Source organism: Falco punctatus, assembly GCF_963210335.1.
Source record: "Falco punctatus genome assembly, chromosome: 3".
In the NCBI taxonomy this organism is placed as follows: Eukaryota; Metazoa; Chordata; class Aves; order Falconiformes; family Falconidae; genus Falco; species Falco punctatus.
The window spans coordinates 56,279,680-56,298,154 of NC_137582.1; the positions used below are offsets into that span (position 1 = coordinate 56,279,680).

Sequence of the window (18,475 nt, forward strand, 5' to 3'; positions counted from 1 at the left end):
ATGTAGTTAAGTTGGTTGTGGAAGTTACTAACTTGCTAAAATATAAGTCTGTGTGTGTGTGTTTTCTGCTTCACAAGTGTGGGAGAGATCTTACGTTGTAGTCTAATCAATGTTCAATGACACGCACTTTTAACTGTATACTAATATAAAGTGGATTCAATTTAACCTTGATAAGACAATCAAAAAAGCATAGCTGTTAGTGAAAACTGTAAGGATAACTTAATCCAGCTATCTATCCACATCTTTTCCTTAGATTATGTTACCGTATTATAAGAGAAACCTTGGTAATGTTAGTTAACAACACTGACGCACCTTTTCCCAAAATGTCAGTGCAGTGAAGTCCACAAGTGTGATCTTCCTTTTTCTGTAAGACCTGTGTCCCATAAATGGGAATCATTCACCCTTGCCTAACGCTAGCATTTATAACTGCACAGCAAGAGCAGCCGTTGCAGTACAGGATTGATATAATAATCAAGCTCCAAATAAAAAGATGCTCTGTAGACAAAGATCATCTGCTTGAGCTGAGTGTGACAGCAGCTCAGGAAGAGTTGTCTGGCAGACTATACTCTGCTCAGGTGGATCCATTCTGCAGTATGGAATGTGGCATATCTGTATTTTGCAGAATGGTATAATTTAGAAGGTGTATGCCCACAGCAATTGTTGCATCTCCACTCTGGAGATACTAAAAACTTGACTGGACAATGAGCTGAGTAATGTGACTTCACTCTGGAGCTTGGGGGGATTGGAGTAGATGACTGCCAGAGTTCCATGCTATGTAACTTTTTTCAGTGATTCTGTATTAGCAAGTGACAACAGATGAGTTTTCTGTTTGGCTGGCTTGCAAAACTGAATCTCCTCGTTTGGAATGAAATCCTGCATGTATGTCAGAACAACCAGGCAATGTTCTGTTTTCATGTCCATGCAAGTGACTACATTACCACTGAAACTGAAGTGAAGTTGTAAATGGAAACAGAATTTAACTTCCTGTCTTTCATCCGCAGTGTAGATAAAACGAGGATATTGGTGCAAAAGCTGCCAGTGATATTGGTAGATACAAGATTAGGGTCCAAACCTTGCTGTAGTGGCAGTTACTGATATATAGATTATTATCAAATGTATATTGTTTATGCAGATTTTGTCTTCACAGAATAGTCTAAAGGAATTACAGCTGTCAGTCACATCCTTTTTAGTTCAACTTTTCATCACTAGACGATTACTTTTGCTTTAAATATGAAAGAAGTTGAATATTTTTTCCCAGCTTGGAAAATATACTTTCAATTTCTCAAAAGCTTGGAAGACATTAAAAAAATGCTGGACAAGGACCAGTTTCTGCTGTTGAAAAGGATGTTTTTTTCCAAAAGTTTAGGTGAAAAATTAGTTCGTTTTTTGACGATGGAGGCTTCAGGCCACTAGATGTCAGTACACTGTAGGAAAAGTTTTTAAAATAAATCTTGAGGGACGTCTTAGCTAACACAGAATGCCTGTTGAAGAATAGACCGAATGAAATTACCAGAATTAATTGACGTGTTTTGGCTATAATTCAGCCAACTACTTAAGCATGAGTTTAAACCTGTCTTTCTTCAGAAGAATTAGGCACATGCTTTAATGCTTTGCTGAACTGGGCTTGTAGTATATATCTCCTGTATTAAAAAGAAACAAACAAAAAAAAACCCAACAAAAAATCCACACCACCCAACGCCCCCAAAAAACTAACTGAACAAAAACCTCCCCAACAAACAAACATAATGTGTCAAAGCTTCTGTCTACCACTTCCTCTCAAGGTCCTTCCCTCTCCAAAGATGTTTTTTCTTCACCCTACCACTGGGATAAGAACATTTCTACACTCTTATAGAATATTGGTCTCTAAATCTATCTGTTGGCTTGTTTCTTTTGTGTATGTGTAGGATACTTAAGAATACCATATCGAGTCCCCAGTCTTGTCATGCTTCAAATAATGAACTGCCACCCATTTGCTTATTTCTGCAAAGTCCCAGTATTTCTGTCATGTGGACTGATTTCATATGCTTTCTGAGCCAGCTCGGGTTATCCCAAAGTGTCTCAGCAGAATTATTTTACTACACATAGTTCATCACCCTTTGTCTAAAGTCTGGAATCCTAGCTTCACAATAAAGACCAAATAAAAACACATTACTCAGAGTGATTTCTCTTAGATTTTGTGGATATTCTGCTTTTCATCTGCTTCCCGCAGTACCTCCAGCTGTAATGGACTCTGTCACTGTCATTGTTGCGTGGTGACTGTCTGCAAAACTTGTATCCAAAACAAGGGCTCTGGGGAGCACAGAGGAATATGTGTAGCATCTGCATAGTGCTTCCAGTGCTGCAATATGCCACCCAGCTCCTGCCTAACCCTTGTAGTCGCATAAGTCCTGTGTGTTCTGGCATTTCTCATAGTGCTGAATTATCCCCACAGCTAAGCAGCAGCTCAGAGTCATGCTTAAATCAAAGCTCCAAAGTGTGGTTTAGGGGAACCTACCTGTTGACTTTGCTGGACTTTGGATCTAGCCCTACAACCACAAACTCATCAGTTCTTTTATGGCACTGAGCTTTCCTGTTTTGCATGTACATCGCTTTATTGCCAACATAAGAAGCTACTAATTGGTGTACATATCAGACAGATTGTTGCTGCTGACATGTTACATCAAACATCCATGCATTCTTTCTTTTTCAGTCCTGAAATTCCCACTCGGCAGCATAAAATTCTACCCTACATCATGGAAAAAGCATCTGAAGTCCTTTTCCATTACACTTCACAGTGTTGCATTGGAGATGAAGATATATTTGGGATTCCTAGAATTTAGTGGTGTAGAACATGAAAGAGTGATTGTTTTTATGTTTTAAATGAAAATTCAGTTTTCATTATGTGTCCCTTTCATCTTCCCAACCCTCCTTTCTTTTCTTCACTCTTCCTTTCTTCCATTTGTTGCAGTTCCAATAGGATGGGGGTATTTTTATTGGTGTCTGATGTGAATTCATTGGTAATAAGGCATGACAGTTTTAGATCCTGGTCTTGATGAAATTCCAGTTGAAGTCAATAACCTTAAAAGGAACAGTGTTTTATAAAAAATGCTGGTGACTACCCCAAAACCCAGAGCAAATATTTATACATGTTTTATTTTCATTCGAAGTGTTCTGATTTCATCGCTTAGTGATCTATTTTTCTTCTCTTCCATGAAGTGTGGTAGTGTAGAGATACATATAATTACATTTGAAGTCTGACATGCTAGTTGGAAGTGTAATCCAAATTAAGGAACTACAAGCAGTTTGGTTTTGAGAACCAGCATTATTCACTAACATTTTCTTGACTATTTCAAAGCTTGGGAAGAGCAAACGGGGGTAGCAGCATCTTCAGTCCTGGGAAGCCTTTGGATCAGGCCTGTAGATCACTGCTAGTCCGTTCTTCCCTTGCTCAAAATTTTACATTATTTCCTCTGAAATTTACCACCTACGTCATCCCTTTTTCCCTTTAAGTACCAAGATCAGAAAAGGAAAAATGCAAATTCTGAAGCCCTCTTCCAGAACTGAAACCTGACCCTACTGCAATAACCGTGGCTAAAAAAAAAATAATCAGATCAATCTGATGACTTCATTCCTCCATTAGCTGTCAAACTGCCTCTGGGAGTTTGGCTTAGTCAAAGGAGTATCATTAGGAAATCTCAAGAGATAGGCTCCCACAGAGACAATCTGATCTTTAGGAAGAATGTCTTTGTAAATCTGGCTGAGAAATGAATGTGTGGGTGGGCAAGTGTATTTGTACATAGTGAAAATGTGTGCTGTCTGTGCAAGTGTACCATTTTATGCCTTCATTTGTCAGTTTTTCTTCCTTTTAAAGCACATCAAGGAAATTAGTTGAAATTTCTCTACCTTAAAACCAATAGGAGTAATTGCTATGAATTGCAATTGTAATTGCAAACAATTTTGGAGAGAGAGGAGCCAGGGAAAGACTAAAAGAAAGAAGATATATCTACAGATAGTTCCTATCTGGGATTAAGTGAAGTGATTAATTTTTATCTCAGACTTCTTTAGTAAATGGGAGGAATACTGAACAATCAGACAATCAATTTAATATGCACATCTTTGAAATTCATGTGCATATGTACATACTATTATATTCCTTGCAAGCAACTGTTGCTGACTGCATGTAAACAGAATATGGTAAAGTAATGGTATTTTAATTGTTTCCACAGGTCTGAAATCTTGTCGTGGCTTCCTGCTTCAGTACTTTTTGTGGGCATTATTTATGCTGGCTCTAGGGCACTGTCTAGATTGGTAAGCAATGCACAAATAGAAACCAGTTCTTTATTACCTCTACTTTATAAGCAAAGCACGTTACCTTAATAACAGATATTTAATGCTGTCCCTGGGTTGGGGGGAAAGAAGGGAAGAGGGTTTAAATAATACATACACTGTTAACAGTGCTAGAGCAGTGGTCCAATCCTACAAAGTGTAGAGCTGTATGAAAAAGTACATCTGTGACAGTCCAAAGCACTCAGCATCTCTCCAGAGTACTCAGTGTTTTGCAGAACAGATCCTCTGTGGTCTGAATTGTGCAAGCATGGAAGAAGCTGAAGAAGTTACTAGCTGTAACTTTGCAAAAGGGGGAGTGGGGCTGTGGAATCTGTGGGAAATCCTTCCAGAAAAAGGATGGAGACCATTGGATTTGAAAAACTAAATTGAAAGTTGGAAAGAGATTATGGCAAGGTTTAGATTAATCAGTTTTATGATCTATTTGAATCACAATAACCTACCAAATGTTTAGAGGATATCAAATCTGCTTTCATTAAAGTTGAATGCTTTTTACTTAAGTGATACAGTCTTTCCTAAAAAAAAAAAAAAAGAGAATTTGTGATGTGAATTCTTAAAACTCAATGTTTTACTGCTGTTATGCCATCTGCAAGGCCAGATTCTGCACTAGTTCCCTTCTGCATTCTGTCAATGCATCTTAATCTAAGTCCAGAGCCAGCTTGCTCCTGCCAGCCCCTAAGCCACAGGGAGGATCAAAAGAGATTTTTTTACAAGGTTCTGCTTGTAGTGATCTCTTCAACATCCCAGTGGAGAGGTAGGGCAGAAAAAGGCAGAATATCTCTGTCCTCACAGACAAGGTTGGGGGCTTCATCTTGGACTCAAGTGATCTTTGGAAAGCACAGTCATGTGCTCAGAAGCCCCGTGCCTTCAGATTAGCTCTGTCTCAGGGTGATTGCATTTAATTCCTCTTGGTTCCTTGTCAAAGCAAGTTCCAATTGGGCTTCTTTGGTGTAAACTCAGCAAAGATCCCTAAGGAGAGCCCTGCCTGGAAACAACAATAAAGCCTTGGCAGCATCATCTTTTCTGCCTGCTCACCTGGGAGGTGAAGGAATAAATCACATCCTCTCTGCTATTTCTTCTTACTTCCTTGTCATCTGGTAAATTACCTTGTTTCCCTCCTGTCCCTGCTTTGGTCCTTCAAGAGTGAGGTGCATTGGAGTGGCAGAGTGGCTGTGAATGGTTTTGATTTGTATCCCAAATCTTTCTTGAGGTGCATGGCTTTTTGTTGTATGTCAATAAGGATTTAGAGGCCTAATTCTGTGGCCATTTTAGGAGGAAAGGGCAAGTAGTCTTAGGCCATAGTTATTATGTAGTGCCCTGCGCTGGGGCTAAATTCAGTGCTACATAGAAGCTTTTCTGACAGTAACTTTGTGTACAACAATTCTATGGCACAGGGAGAAGGAAAATGGACACTCCCGAACGCATACCTGAGTTGGCTCACCTCAAATCAAGTGGGTTTATTCCTAAAGCAGAAATAATGTGGACTTTTTGGATCAAATCCAAGGAGACCCACTTTCAAACACTCCTATATACTGGCAGAGCTACAGTCTTAATCTCAGTTTGTGCCCCTCATTAGAGGTGCTGGCAGTCTCCCCTGCCCAGGAGTTCAGGGCTGGAGCTGGAGGAGGACTCTTAGCTCTGGACTGTGATGCATTAACAAAAGTATGCAGAGCTGTGAGGGGAGGTTTGTACAGAGTCTATTCACCCTGCTTGCCCAACCAGTAAACCTTTCTTTTTGTAAGATTAAACCCACTCACAAATTTAGGAAATACATCAAAGGCAATAGACATATGGAGAAGGTTAACCGGGCTAGGCAAACTGGAGCCATTGTTGGCTCCAAAACGTATTTGGAAGAGCCAAAAGCAGGGAGGGAGGAAAAAAAATCCCCACAAATCGGCTTCACAAAAGGAAGAACATAAATTCTGCTGTCAGCTTTCCTTGTGTATGGCTATTTCTTGTATTTCCTATTATTGTGTCAGGCTCAGGATGCTTATGTCAGTTACGTCTGGTTTTATGTTCAGTTGTCCAGCAACAGGGTTGAGAATTGGTTTTCAGAACCAGTGAAGCTGGAGCTGACAAATTCATGACAGTTGTGTTTGAGTGGTTTTCATTCCTTGCTAATTTAGAGGTGTTAAAAGTTATCTTGGTGTAACTGCTGTGCTTATGGATCCACCCCAGTTGTCATTATGACTTAAAATGTTTAACTAGCGATGCTTATCTGGCTTTATGGGAAGGAAAAAAAAATCCAGAAAACACAGATTTCTGAGTGCAAAGTCAAATTTAAGAGATATTTGCTGCTATATCACCTGATACTTTAAAGGCATGGACATCACTGAGAAATTAACTCATTCTCTACTCATGTGATTTTAATACTCTACACAAGTGGGGAAATACTGCTTCCTACAACTGCCTTAGTCCTTAGATTATCTTAATCGGGGCAGAGAATTGCCTCTGTTTCAACTGTCTGAGACACCATGGATCTGATTTGGAGGAAGTGTTATGAACCACTAATTCTGGTTGGGTTTGCCTCAGGCAATGGGTGTTTGATTCATTATTTTTATCATTGAGGTTTGTTTCTTAATGATTTCATGTTGGGATGGTGTCCAGATACCTCAGCGGGTATGATTTCAACATCGCTTGTGTATGAACTATTACAAATCTACCCTAATATCAGGCAGCTCTTCCTAGCAGTAATTGAAAGCAATCACCTAAAATTATCTTGCCCGTAATTCTGTTGCTAGGAGTCACACTGCATTCATAGTACCAGTAGACAGAGATGGGAAGACTAATGAGAACTGTCTACTGTGGAGGCTGCAGATATTTGAACAGGGGCAAAACTAGAGGCAGAAACCTGGAGCAAATCTTACTGAGGTAACTGTGTACAAACAAACCAACTGAGCACTCAAAAGTGGGAGAAGAAGCAAGCCGGGTCAGCATTTAAAGATGCCTGTGCCGTGTAATAGTGACTGGAATAGGTCTACGTCCCTTTTAGGAGATGTGGCATAGGTTTACAGCTTAAAAAACAAAACGAAACACAAAACCACAAACATGTGGGACAGCTGTCCCTGAAAGGAGTGCCCTTTCCTATGTGTGTGACTTTTCCGGGTTGATTTGGACATTTTTGTTCTCTCCCAACGGCAGCCAATCCCGGTGTTCCTCACCGTGCACAACGCAGCAGAAGTTATAACCTGTGGGTTCCAGAAGTTTGTGCAGAAAGAGGTAATTGATCTATTAATAGATACATTCAAGGTACCTCCTGTGATATAAACTGCCCTGTTACAAGACACCTGGTTTCTTTTAATACGGGCATTAGTGCCATGTGCTTTTCTAGTCTTGCTGTGATAGCTAGTCATTAATGACACCCAGAGAGAGCTTTGCTGTTGACAAGTATCTATATTGATGTTTTCTTTTCCCCTTTAGTTGATGAAACACTGCCAATGTGTATCACCAGTGTGATCGCATTTTTGAGACTGTCTTGGTCCTGCTTGTTTTTTTCCTTTTAAAAGTTAACATCCCTTCTCTCTCATGCCTCACGTAAGAATCTCATTGTTTGAGCTGCGAGGGAGGAGGACTGGGTCCTTAGATCTAACCAGTGTAATATATTTAGAGTATTGTATAATTATAGATAGATCACATCTCCACATGAAATGTAGGAAGAACAGCGCATTTTTTAATTTGTTTTGAATGCTTGAGAATCTATCCCAAGACCAGTTAAAGCTGGGAGAATAATTCCTGTGCCTTTTAGTAAGAGCTGGGTTTGTTTCTCACAAACTGCATTGGGGATCCTTCTTTTTAGGCTGTGAAATGCTTTTCTAATTGACCAAAGAGTTGCTGTGTGAGGTAACACTGGGAAATCATTCATCACAAAGTTGTTTCTACAGTGGCCTCTGGGTTGCCCTGGAAGGGATCTTCCATTCATTACATCTGTTGTGTATATAGAAAACAAATAAATGGCCCCATGTTTGCTACTCCTAATAAAATTGAAGAGGTCACTGAGGTTATGCCTAAGTGACATAGCAGTGTGTACCATGGCATGTCCTTGTGGCATTGTCCTCTGATTAGTGTCCCTGTCAAAGTGTTTCATATTTTCCTTTCAGCTTCAAGTGCTTGACTCCTCTCTTTAAAAAAACCCAACACTATGGACAAGGATAATGCAAACACAGGTCTTTCTGGGAAGCTTCTGGGGAATAATTTTGCACCAAAGGATCAGGAAACTCTCATAAGTTCAGACCAAGACTGATTTGGTTGGGGTAGTACCTTATTAATTAAGGATGCTCAATATTTGAGTACATGCAATACCCAGTTCTGGTATAGTTCAAGTTGGTATAAAGTTCATGTCTGGTTTTAGGCTTACTTGCTGGTAAGTAATCTGAAAATATAAATCAAGTTGAACTAGGCTAATCTGTAATCCTGGTACTTTTTTTCAAATTAAATGTGCGAAGCACTGCTCAAATGTAATGGGGCTGTTGAATGTTGCTCACTGGATTTTTCAATGTGTTTAGTGCGGTTAGATCAGCTGTCAGCACTTTCCTGGTTTTGGAAGGAGAAAGCACTATTTCACCATTTTTATTTTAAAATTTAAATTTTTTAATCATACTTTCTTTTTTACAGCAGACCTCTCATCTGAAAGTCTGTAGGTAAGCTTTTGAAACTGCTCAGATTCAGATTCAGACTTGTTTTGGCTCCAGCTTCTGCATTTGCTTCAGATAATGGCACACCAAAACAATGAAGAATGTAAGGCACATTCCCATGGGTGGTGAGCCTACATTGCAACATAGGCATAATTAAACATTTTTAAAATGTATTTTCTTTTTTTTTTAACAGTCGCTTAAATAGATACTTTTTTTTTCCCTTATGAAAATAAAAAAACCTAGAAGGCCAGTCTTCCTGAATAACAAAGCAGTGCTTGTAAGAATGCTTTTGGAAAGCAGATGGAAACCAGGTTTGAAGTTCCAGTGGGTAATCTGAAACAGCAAGAGAAAGATAATTAATGTGATAGAAAATGGCTAAAAATACTTTTCCTGAGAAAGAAAAGGCGAGTGATATCCAGTCTGTGAAAATCATCCATATTAAGCTACACAACCTACCAACCCTCATTGGACCTAGTTTAGGCTTCAAAGAGGAGATAGAAAGGGACAAACAGAAGTCAGCCAGTAGTGTATTTAAAGTTTCATTCTCCTGCCCCCCCTCTCCCCCCATCCCCTTGAAGAATGTATATTTGCTGTCCTCCACATTCTGTAATCTTTTAGCTGTACTTAAAGTGGAAAATGTTAGGTTATTATTTAGTGTACCTAGGGGCACCATCTTCCTAATCTCTCCCTGTTGTTTCCATTATCTGATTTACCGTGGCCTTGTTTTCACCACTGGATTGTTGTCAAGGATACCAGGGTTTTTATCATCTCCATTCTGCCTTTTTCTACTCCCTAGAGAGCAGAAAAATAAGCTGCAAGAGCAAATGTTTGTTATTATTAACAGTGACAGTCCACAGAAATTCTGCATCAGTGTATTCAGTGTAGCCTGTAGAAATACTGACTCAGCCACAGGTTAAAAATTTATTTAATCCAAGTTGGTGGACTAGGGAAGGACTTGTGCTGTCCTTAAGGCATTTCTAGTGTAATACCACACACTTCCACTTTGCTCTGTGTTCTGGAGTTACACCATCACTTTTAACGGAGTTACCTCTGCTGGAATTGTTGTAATAGGCAATTCACCACAGTGGAAGAACTTTTTGGTAGCTATTCACAGCCAGAAATTTGTTGATTTTGGCTTTCTGAAGTGACGTAGGGAAGCCAGATGGCAAGTGAGGAATAATATTCCCTACCAAAAACTTGTTTTCATCACTGCTGAGATGTTTTGAGCTGCTTCTCTTCTCATACCGCTTTGCCGTGTATGAGTTATGCAGAATGCATGATGTAAAACTTAATTTTGGTGGCAGAAATTAATTTTTAAATATGGAATAAAAATTAAACAAATGAAATGTCAGTTAAAAATAAGTGGAATTGCCTATACTTTGCTGAGAGTACAAATCCAGGTGACAAGCTTTTGGTCTGTCTTTTTTTTTTTTTTTTTCCTCTGCAGTGTTCTGTTCCTCCTGGTAGCAGCAGCGTGCCTTCCTTTATGTGACACACAGGTGAGCTCTGCTTTGTAAGCAGCTCTAGTAAAACCTTGATGTTTGACATCTTGTTAGCATATGAAGGATGCAGCTTTTACTTGTAAGCTAGGGTGGGATTCCTGTGAAGGAATTGTAAATGTTGCCTATCGCTATGTTGTAGTCTTGCTGCTTTTAACGTGTTTGCTTGGTGTGTTTACCATGGTAAAACCGCTGAGCAGTGTGGACACACAGCTCTTCAGTGAAAGTGGTGGCTGGGGAAACCACAGTTTAACTTCTTATAGGGCTTAGACCAAATCACTTAGGTTTGAATTAATTGCATGTACTTTCAGGAGGTTCCTAAATTAGCTTTGTAATCACTTTACATGCTTCTGTAGCTGCAGGAGAAAGAAAGGAGGTACCTCCAGGGAGCACTCAGTCCAGCAAAGATACATTACTTGGAGATGTTTTTCTCTTTTGGAGACTTAGGAAGGCTACTTCCTTGTTTTGAATACTTTAGTTAATATCTGAAGTCAGGTGGGATGAATCTGGGACCTTGTCTGGGTGCATCTGATCAAATGTAGACATCAGAAGTGTTGCACCTGCACTAGTTCCCTTCATAGTCCCTGGTACAGAGGAGGAACTTCTGGTGTGTAATTAGTCTGCCCTGGAAGCAGACATCTAAAATATGCCAGGTGAATTCCTCTCAAAAATGTTTATTTTTCCCCATTGATTGCGAAGAGATCCTACCTTGCTGAGAGGTGTCTGTTTAAAGCACTCTTTTGGATACTTTGTGGTTAGTTGGAGCCTTGGGGAGAGAGACTGCTTAGCTACTGCAGAGGCTGAGGGGGGAGAGGAAACAAGACAAAAACCCTAGCTATGTTCCTCTAATTCTCTTGCCCCTCCCTGACAGCCAATACAAGAATATAAGACTAAACAGACAGGGGTCTGTATGCTCAGATTGTTTAAAATGCTGTACATACCTGAAAGAAATAGAACTATTCTTGCCAATGCTAGCTGAGAGCCTGGGTAACTGGCACGTGCCAAGTCTCTAAGCAGGACAGGAAAAACTTCAGTCTTCCTAGTCTTTAGTGGTCTTCTCTTTCTTTGTAGCATAGCTCCCACTCACTGCGCTTGCTTTGTGAAGCTAACTGCAGGGAACTAGTGATACGTGTGTTTACATGAATGTGCTTTGATTTATGTAAATGTTCTTTATTGCAGTTTGATCCAAATGGTTATTTATGGGCTCTAATCCACTTGATCTGTGTTGGTAAGTCATTTTCTTTTGGAAAAAGAATTAGGAAGAGTAAATGAGTTGGAGAAATCTGCTTCATTGTGAGTTACTGATATTTGAGGTTCTTGATAAAGGAAACACTTGGAAAGAATGAAGAAGCTCAGTAAATATAAAAAAAGTGCATTCCTTTTATAGGTTTTACATCGAAAACAGCAACAGAATAGACTAGATATTGCAGTCAGTTAACAGTGGATGAGAAAATGCACATACAATTTTAATTAGCACTAAGCTTTTCTGGGAGTTTTTGGTGATTGCTTACTAAGAGACACCTCTTCCGGAGGAGAGAAGAAACATGAAAAAACCCAAGCAATAACTTGTAGTTAGAGCTTTATTGCTCACACTGATTTTATTTAAAAACTGACAAAAATATTCTAAAATATCACGGAATATGCTCCCAGATGAAGGATGTTGAAGTGTTGGGGGGGTTTTATGCAATCATATGCATTTGTAAAAATTTTAACGATCAGTTGCATAGCCTGTCATGTTTTCTTTTGTCTTTTTCAGACTAAACATGGATTTAGGTAAATCATAATTCTTCCCTGAAAAGCTAGAAGGTCAGACCAGAAAATCTGAAGAAAACAAGAGTAGTAATTTTAAACTAGGAGATTTGTGTCTTTTGGAGCAGTAGGCTGGATAATAGGGGACTTGTATTTGGTTTTTAGCTGTCCTATAGACTTAGTGAGTGACTCATTCATATGTTAAGTCTTCTCTGCAAATTAGGGATGATTCCTTCTTTATTTTGTCTATTCATACTGTAAAATTTTCAGGGCAGAGTTGATGTGTTTGTATCTATTTGAGTCTAGGGAGGTCTAGAGATACCATTCTAAAATGCTGTTAACGTATAAATAAGAAATAGTATTTTTTTTTTCCTTTAGGATATGTTAGGTGGTAAACACTGACTCATTTAGATAGAACAAAAAGCTAAGGATTTTTCACTTCAAATACTTGTTTGTTGTAAGGAGTGATGTTATTGCTTTCTCAAAGCCAAAAGGTCTCATTTGTAAAGCAGTGCTAGGCCACGGAGGTGGAAAACTGCTTAGAGAATCTTCAGGAGTCCTCTTCTGTGTGCTTGAAATGTGTAGGAAGTGCCAACATAATGTTTATGTTCAAAATATAGCATCTTTCAATTTCTCTTGTTTTTGAGAGAAAGTTGTTGACATGACTGTTGGGGGTTTTTTTGTATAATTAGATTTCCTATCAACTGACAATAAAGATGTACAAGAAAGAGCAAACAGTTGAACTAACTTACTGCACAGTTTATCAAGACAGAGCATGAGAGAAAGGACGTGTTTTACCCTTCAGCTTGTCTAATGGAGGCAGAATTGAGGACATCTATTACATAGTGTCCTAGTGGATTTGCTTTTCATGTTCTAGTTGTCTCTGTGAATCAAAAAAACCCAACAAAGCCTTGAAGAAAGGGTCTGAAAAAATAGAGCATGAAGCTATACTGTTCCTTCCTTGAGTGCTTGAAGCCTTTCACAGAATAGAAATGGGAGCTAATCAAGAGGTGGGTAGGTTAAGAATGTAAACAACCTGGAGACTCTAGAGCCGAGAGAACTCTGAACAGGAAAGATGGCTCAGAGCCAACAGCTGTAGGGGTCTACATAGATGAACACATCATAGAAGTTACCAAAAAAATGGGGTGGGCCGAAGAACCCATTCTGTAACACTTTTCTTCATGTGTTTACAGACACACAGACACTCCCTTGTAGTTGCTGTGACCTAGGAGATGTCTCTTCAGAAGGACTAATAGAAAGATGTAGCATGATAGTACTTTGAGATGGCAACACTTTGAAAACCATTAATTTGAAATGAAGGTTCATTTTACTCATGTTTTAGGCATCCGTTGTGCCATGTTGCTAAACTATTTCAGAGGGGTTCCACGTCTACTGGTACCACAGCCAAACAAGTCGTTGTTTGTCAGAATGATTGCATGTTATGGCAATTACACATGTCATTTCAATTACAGGGGCTTACAAAGTATTTCACAAGTTATGGAAACCTGGCTCTTTAAGGTAATGTGTTTTGATATTCTTTTATAAAGAAAGAGATTGCAATCCAAGAGGGTTAGAGACACATCTACGTAGTAGTCAGGTAAACTGTAGTGATCTCTGCATTACCAGTGTGAGCTGGGCCACTCTTGATTAATCATTAATGAATTCTTTTACAAGAGGAGCCTTATTTATTGTTGATAACAATAGCCTGTGGTTATTGATAGTTATACTGCTAACTCGAACACTAAATTAGTTTTGAACAGTGTATCATCAAAGGATGATGACTCAGTTCTGGAAAAAGAACCCTTAATTACTGGCATGGGCACTAAGATGTTTGTGTTAGCCTTGAAAGCTGCATGGTTTGAATGTGTCAGTGTCTGCCTTTGTGACACGGTCTCAAAAGTGTTTAGCAGCTGGTGCCTTGCCACAGGACTGGAATAGCTGAGTACCTTAAAAACCTTGAAACCTTGCACTAATTCCACGTGTGTGTTAAAACTTCAGTCAGACAAGAATTGTTTTGAAAGCAGATGGCATTACATGGTCACAGTGTCTATAATCTGCAGTGGTCTGTATGGATGGAGATGGATATGTTGGCACTGCATATTACATATATGTACATAATACATGTGTGTATAGAATATGGATAAGCTCATTTATTTCAAAACCATTTTCCATCTTTATTTAAGGAGTGTATATTTTAGTCAGTCTCACTTTATCTTCACTTTAAATGAGACTCCCAATGACGTAGTAACAACAGAAATAATATGCAAATGTGTAAATTAATAAGCTGATCAATATAATGATAATATAATATTGATCAATATGGTTATTATGCATATAATTGTATTGCCTAATCATAACATTGTGTCATATGTTATATAATATTAATATTATGTAATATTACAGTGTTATAATACTACTTAATATGCTGATCTCTTACACCAAATGAATGGCATTACTAAAAGAACACCTTTTTTTCTTTCCCTCCTCTCCCAGTGACCTGGACCAACAGTACATCAACTATGTATTCAGGTAAAATGAATAAGCCTTTGATACGCCATTGCTGGTTTTATGTGGTATATATTTTCATTTTCAACCGTGGCTTGTTTGGTAACTCATGTCTACCACTACTTAAATGTATTTATTTATCAGGACATTCACTGAAAGAATAGTGCTAAGCTGGATGGTTTAGCAGCTGAATTTTTTTGGCTCTGGTTATAGGTGGACATGCCAATATTCACCTGGGGAGGTAACGAGGTGTTAATTATGAATTTTTTAACAACCATGTGCAGAAGTGATCTATCATTTCCAGAAATAATATTTACAGAGTAACTCCCTGGCAATCCCCCACTTCAGAAAATAAAACTTGTACAAAATTGCTAGGAGGGGAGGTAGTGATTACAAAAGTACGACATGTAAAAAACATGAGCAATAACTGATTGTTCAGAGTGCTGTTAGTGGGATTGAGTAATTCAGACTTTCAGTTGTTTTTCTGATCTGGAGATATAAAAGCGACTTGTTATTTCATAGTTAGTGAAGGATCCTGCGTCACTGACCAGAGACCCCTGCATTTTAATAAAGTCAGTTCTTTCCTCAAAGAGCCGTATAAGCCAGAACATTTGGTGTACATGGCTTCCACTAGATTTTTGTGAGGCTTTATTTGAAGTAAGGCATATAGAGACTTTACTAGATTCTCCTCCATCCATAATCACGTCTTGTATATGTTGACCTCTTTTCTTGGAATGGTAGTTGAAGTTTTATGGGAACACTATGGAGTACAGATACTAAGTTCTAGGAAAGGATGGTCAAAAGGAATGAGAGAGCAGAAATTAGAAATAAGCATAACAAAAGTTGTTCTTGTCCATTTAATTAGTTGGATGTGTGCTCTTGTCTGAGCACATTAAAGTACCTTGAGCGGAACATATGAGGGACACCAGTGCAGGACAGTTACTTCAGTTCCCATTTATCTTGTGAGCATCATCAACATGGTAATACTTTGTGTCTCTTTCTATCTTAGTTTGAGTAAATATCTGATTTCCATAAGTAAGTAATGTGGGCCTTTGATTTTGCATTTGTATGATCCCAGTGTCTATTCACCAGGGTCACATTGACAACACCTGAATATCAGTTTGCTTGAAGTAGGCTCTTGCTTAAGTCAGTGGTTGTCTTTTATCTACTGTGAATTACTCAAAGAAGATAGTTGTATTTGTTGAAACTGTTTTGAAGAATTAGCCACAGAACTTGCAAATATGCTGCTGTGTGCAAAAATAACCCATGAAATATTGCATGAGCTGCAGCTATTTGTCTGTGTTGAAGGGAGAATCATGAAGCAAGCAGTAAAATCAATTGATTTTTCATTTGGCACCTGCCTGACTGTAGTTGTCAGTTGTCATTTCAGTTGAAACTGCATCTGGGCCTGAATCTTTAAATTCAGATTTTGGCTGAAGATCTGAATTTTGCAGCTTACATTGAAAAGCCAGGGCTGGGTTCCTGCTTTGTTAGTTGATGGTATCCTTTGAAATTTGTGAAGCTGTGTCCAGCAGAGAGCAGGAGTTCCACATTGCATGGAAAGTATGATTATTGATTTAGAACATTTTGAAAGGGAGAAACTTCCTGCTAAGAAACTGTGAGGTGCAGTGGTATGTGTTTAAAAACTGTTCTTTTTACTAAAGAAAAACAACAAGAAGAAAACAACAATGGAATAGTGCGAAGTGGAAGATGGCTTTTTTCAGCATCTGCTTAAAAGCAAAAATGTGTTATCAAAGCTTGCAAAGATTTTCACCATTAAGTGGCTTAAAGGTCAGTGTAGCTTGTGAGATGATGATGCAAAGCAATTGCTGGAAAACAGGTGGCTTAGAGGAGGTAGAAGACTGGATGCTTATTTGTTTGGCTTGGGTCAGTGGATATCTATATGTCTGTGTGTCTATAGATGTATGTATATATTTCTATGTGTTAGAGAAGCTCACAGTCCATAGCATTTGGACCTTATCACGCCTAGAGAAAACAGTACCATGGGCAATGGGATAAGTGGCATCTGATTTATTTTAGAGTTTTGTTTTGTCATAATAACTGTTGATGTTTGAAAGGGTGTGAAATTTGGCAGAAGCTCTCTCCTTGTTTGCAACCTTCAGGACATGCCACTGCAGTGAAGATCCTCCAGTGTCTCATGGACTGAAATCTTTCTGCTGCAGAAGGCACTGGCAGGGCTTGTCTCTTTGTGAGACCTCTGCGCATGTAGTTATCTTGGAGATGCCTGCCACTTCCCAAATCTGGATGAAGCTGGTCAGCGTGTTTGAGAGCTATGCAGAGCTATGTATGTATGTATGTGTACACACAGCTTTATTGCACAAGCTTAATTTCTGTGGAAAACAGTCAAAAGCGTTTTTAAATCACACTGCGTAGAGGGCATTTTATTGTGAACATTCTCTGAATGAGTGCTAACTCCTGACAGGCAGTTCTGGGTCAGAGTCACTGAAAATGTATGCTTAGCCCTGTCAGAGGGTGCCCAGCGCTAAATTTTGTGATTTAACAGACATTAAGGCATGTGCTGCTTCCTCTATTCAGGGCTTTTTGAGGACTGTTTTGGCCATGACACGATCCCAGTTCTACCTCCACCACAGGACAGTCTAATGTGTACAGGTGGTCTTGTCTGTACGAGCATCATTCTATGATTTATGAAGGAGCTTGCTACTGTGGTATCAGTGCAACTTTCTCCTTGGCACTATTACAAATAGGTCTTCATAGCTCCTTATTTCTAATGTAGATCAGGCAGCTGACATGCGGCTGTGTGGGGAAAAGAAAGCAGCTGTGTGGGCACAGCCAGATAGTGTTTAGAATCAATTCCATCCGTGGTTGGAAAAGACCCTTAAGATCATTGAGTCCAACCATAAACCTAATGCTGTCAAGTCCACCACTAAACTATGTCCCCAGGCACCACGTCTACATGTCTTTTAAATACCTGCAGGGACGGTGACTCATCCACTTCCCTGGGCAGCCTGTTCTAGTGCTTGATAATTCTTTTGGTGAAGAAATTTTTCCTAATATATGGGAAAATATAGGAAAATATATAGGTTTGTTACAATAGAGGCTGTTCAAAGTGTTTCTGTTCAGTACAAAAGCACAGTTGTACTCTGAGTGTAGAGATTGGCTGGATAGAGCAGATGAAGAGTTCTGCCTCGAGCTACTGGATATTAGTATGTACCAATATGTTAGATTAAAATAATACATGTTTAGATGAAAAAGAAACGTTAACTGTACTGGCTCTGTTGGACACTTCCAGAGTTATAGCTGAAATTAGCAGTGTCTCCTAATGTGTGCTGTCCCTACATGCCATGCACTGTTTCTTGTTTTAAAATCTGGAGTAATTTGGGAGGATAGAACATCTTAAGCAAAGGTACATGAACAGGAACATTTCAGAACAAAACAGATCTGAAGAAGTGTTTGCAGATGTTGAAAGGGTGGCATTTTTCTCGCTTCATCACTTACAGCATGATTATTCAATGGCTTTTAAAAAGGGAGCCAGACCAGGAACAAGTGTAGGAGGGAGAGCCGAGCTGTGCTATGCAGAGAAGGAAGGGGTGATGTTGCTTCTCAGTGCCCAACCCCATCCTATTCATCCATCTCCCTTGTGTTTAAGCATGTGGGGCAGGGAGCAGGGAAGAAGAGGGAAAATGTACTTCCAGGAACCTCCCTCTAATCCTCCAACCTTATTCCCACCACCCTTTTTTACTGCAGTATTTTGTATTTCCCTGCACTCCGACTTCTGTGTTAAGAGTT

General features: G+C 39.2%; 1 protein-coding gene across 7 annotated transcripts in view; it reads left to right on the forward strand.

Annotated features, from left to right (window-relative positions):
* TMEM241 (transmembrane protein 241) overlaps nucleotides 1-18,475 on the forward strand; it is a 61,890-nt gene that overhangs the window by 6,433 nt on the left and 36,982 nt on the right. For 5 of the 7 annotated variants that reach the window (XM_080380618.1, XM_080380623.1, XM_080380624.1 and 2 more), the window contains 7 exons: nucleotides 4,206-4,287; nucleotides 7,465-7,542; nucleotides 8,935-8,960; nucleotides 10,402-10,453; nucleotides 11,633-11,681; nucleotides 13,675-13,720; nucleotides 14,696-14,731. In XM_080380618.1, the coding sequence (XP_080236744.1) occupies nucleotides 4,206-4,287; nucleotides 7,465-7,542; nucleotides 8,935-8,960; nucleotides 10,402-10,453; nucleotides 11,633-11,681; nucleotides 13,675-13,720; nucleotides 14,696-14,731 (369 nt within the window). The remainder of the gene's footprint in view (nucleotides 1-4,205; nucleotides 4,288-7,464; nucleotides 7,543-8,934; nucleotides 8,961-10,401; nucleotides 10,454-11,632; nucleotides 11,682-13,674; nucleotides 13,721-14,695; nucleotides 14,732-18,475) is intronic. The other 2 variants (XM_080380619.1, XM_080380621.1) reach the window with 1 other exon arrangement.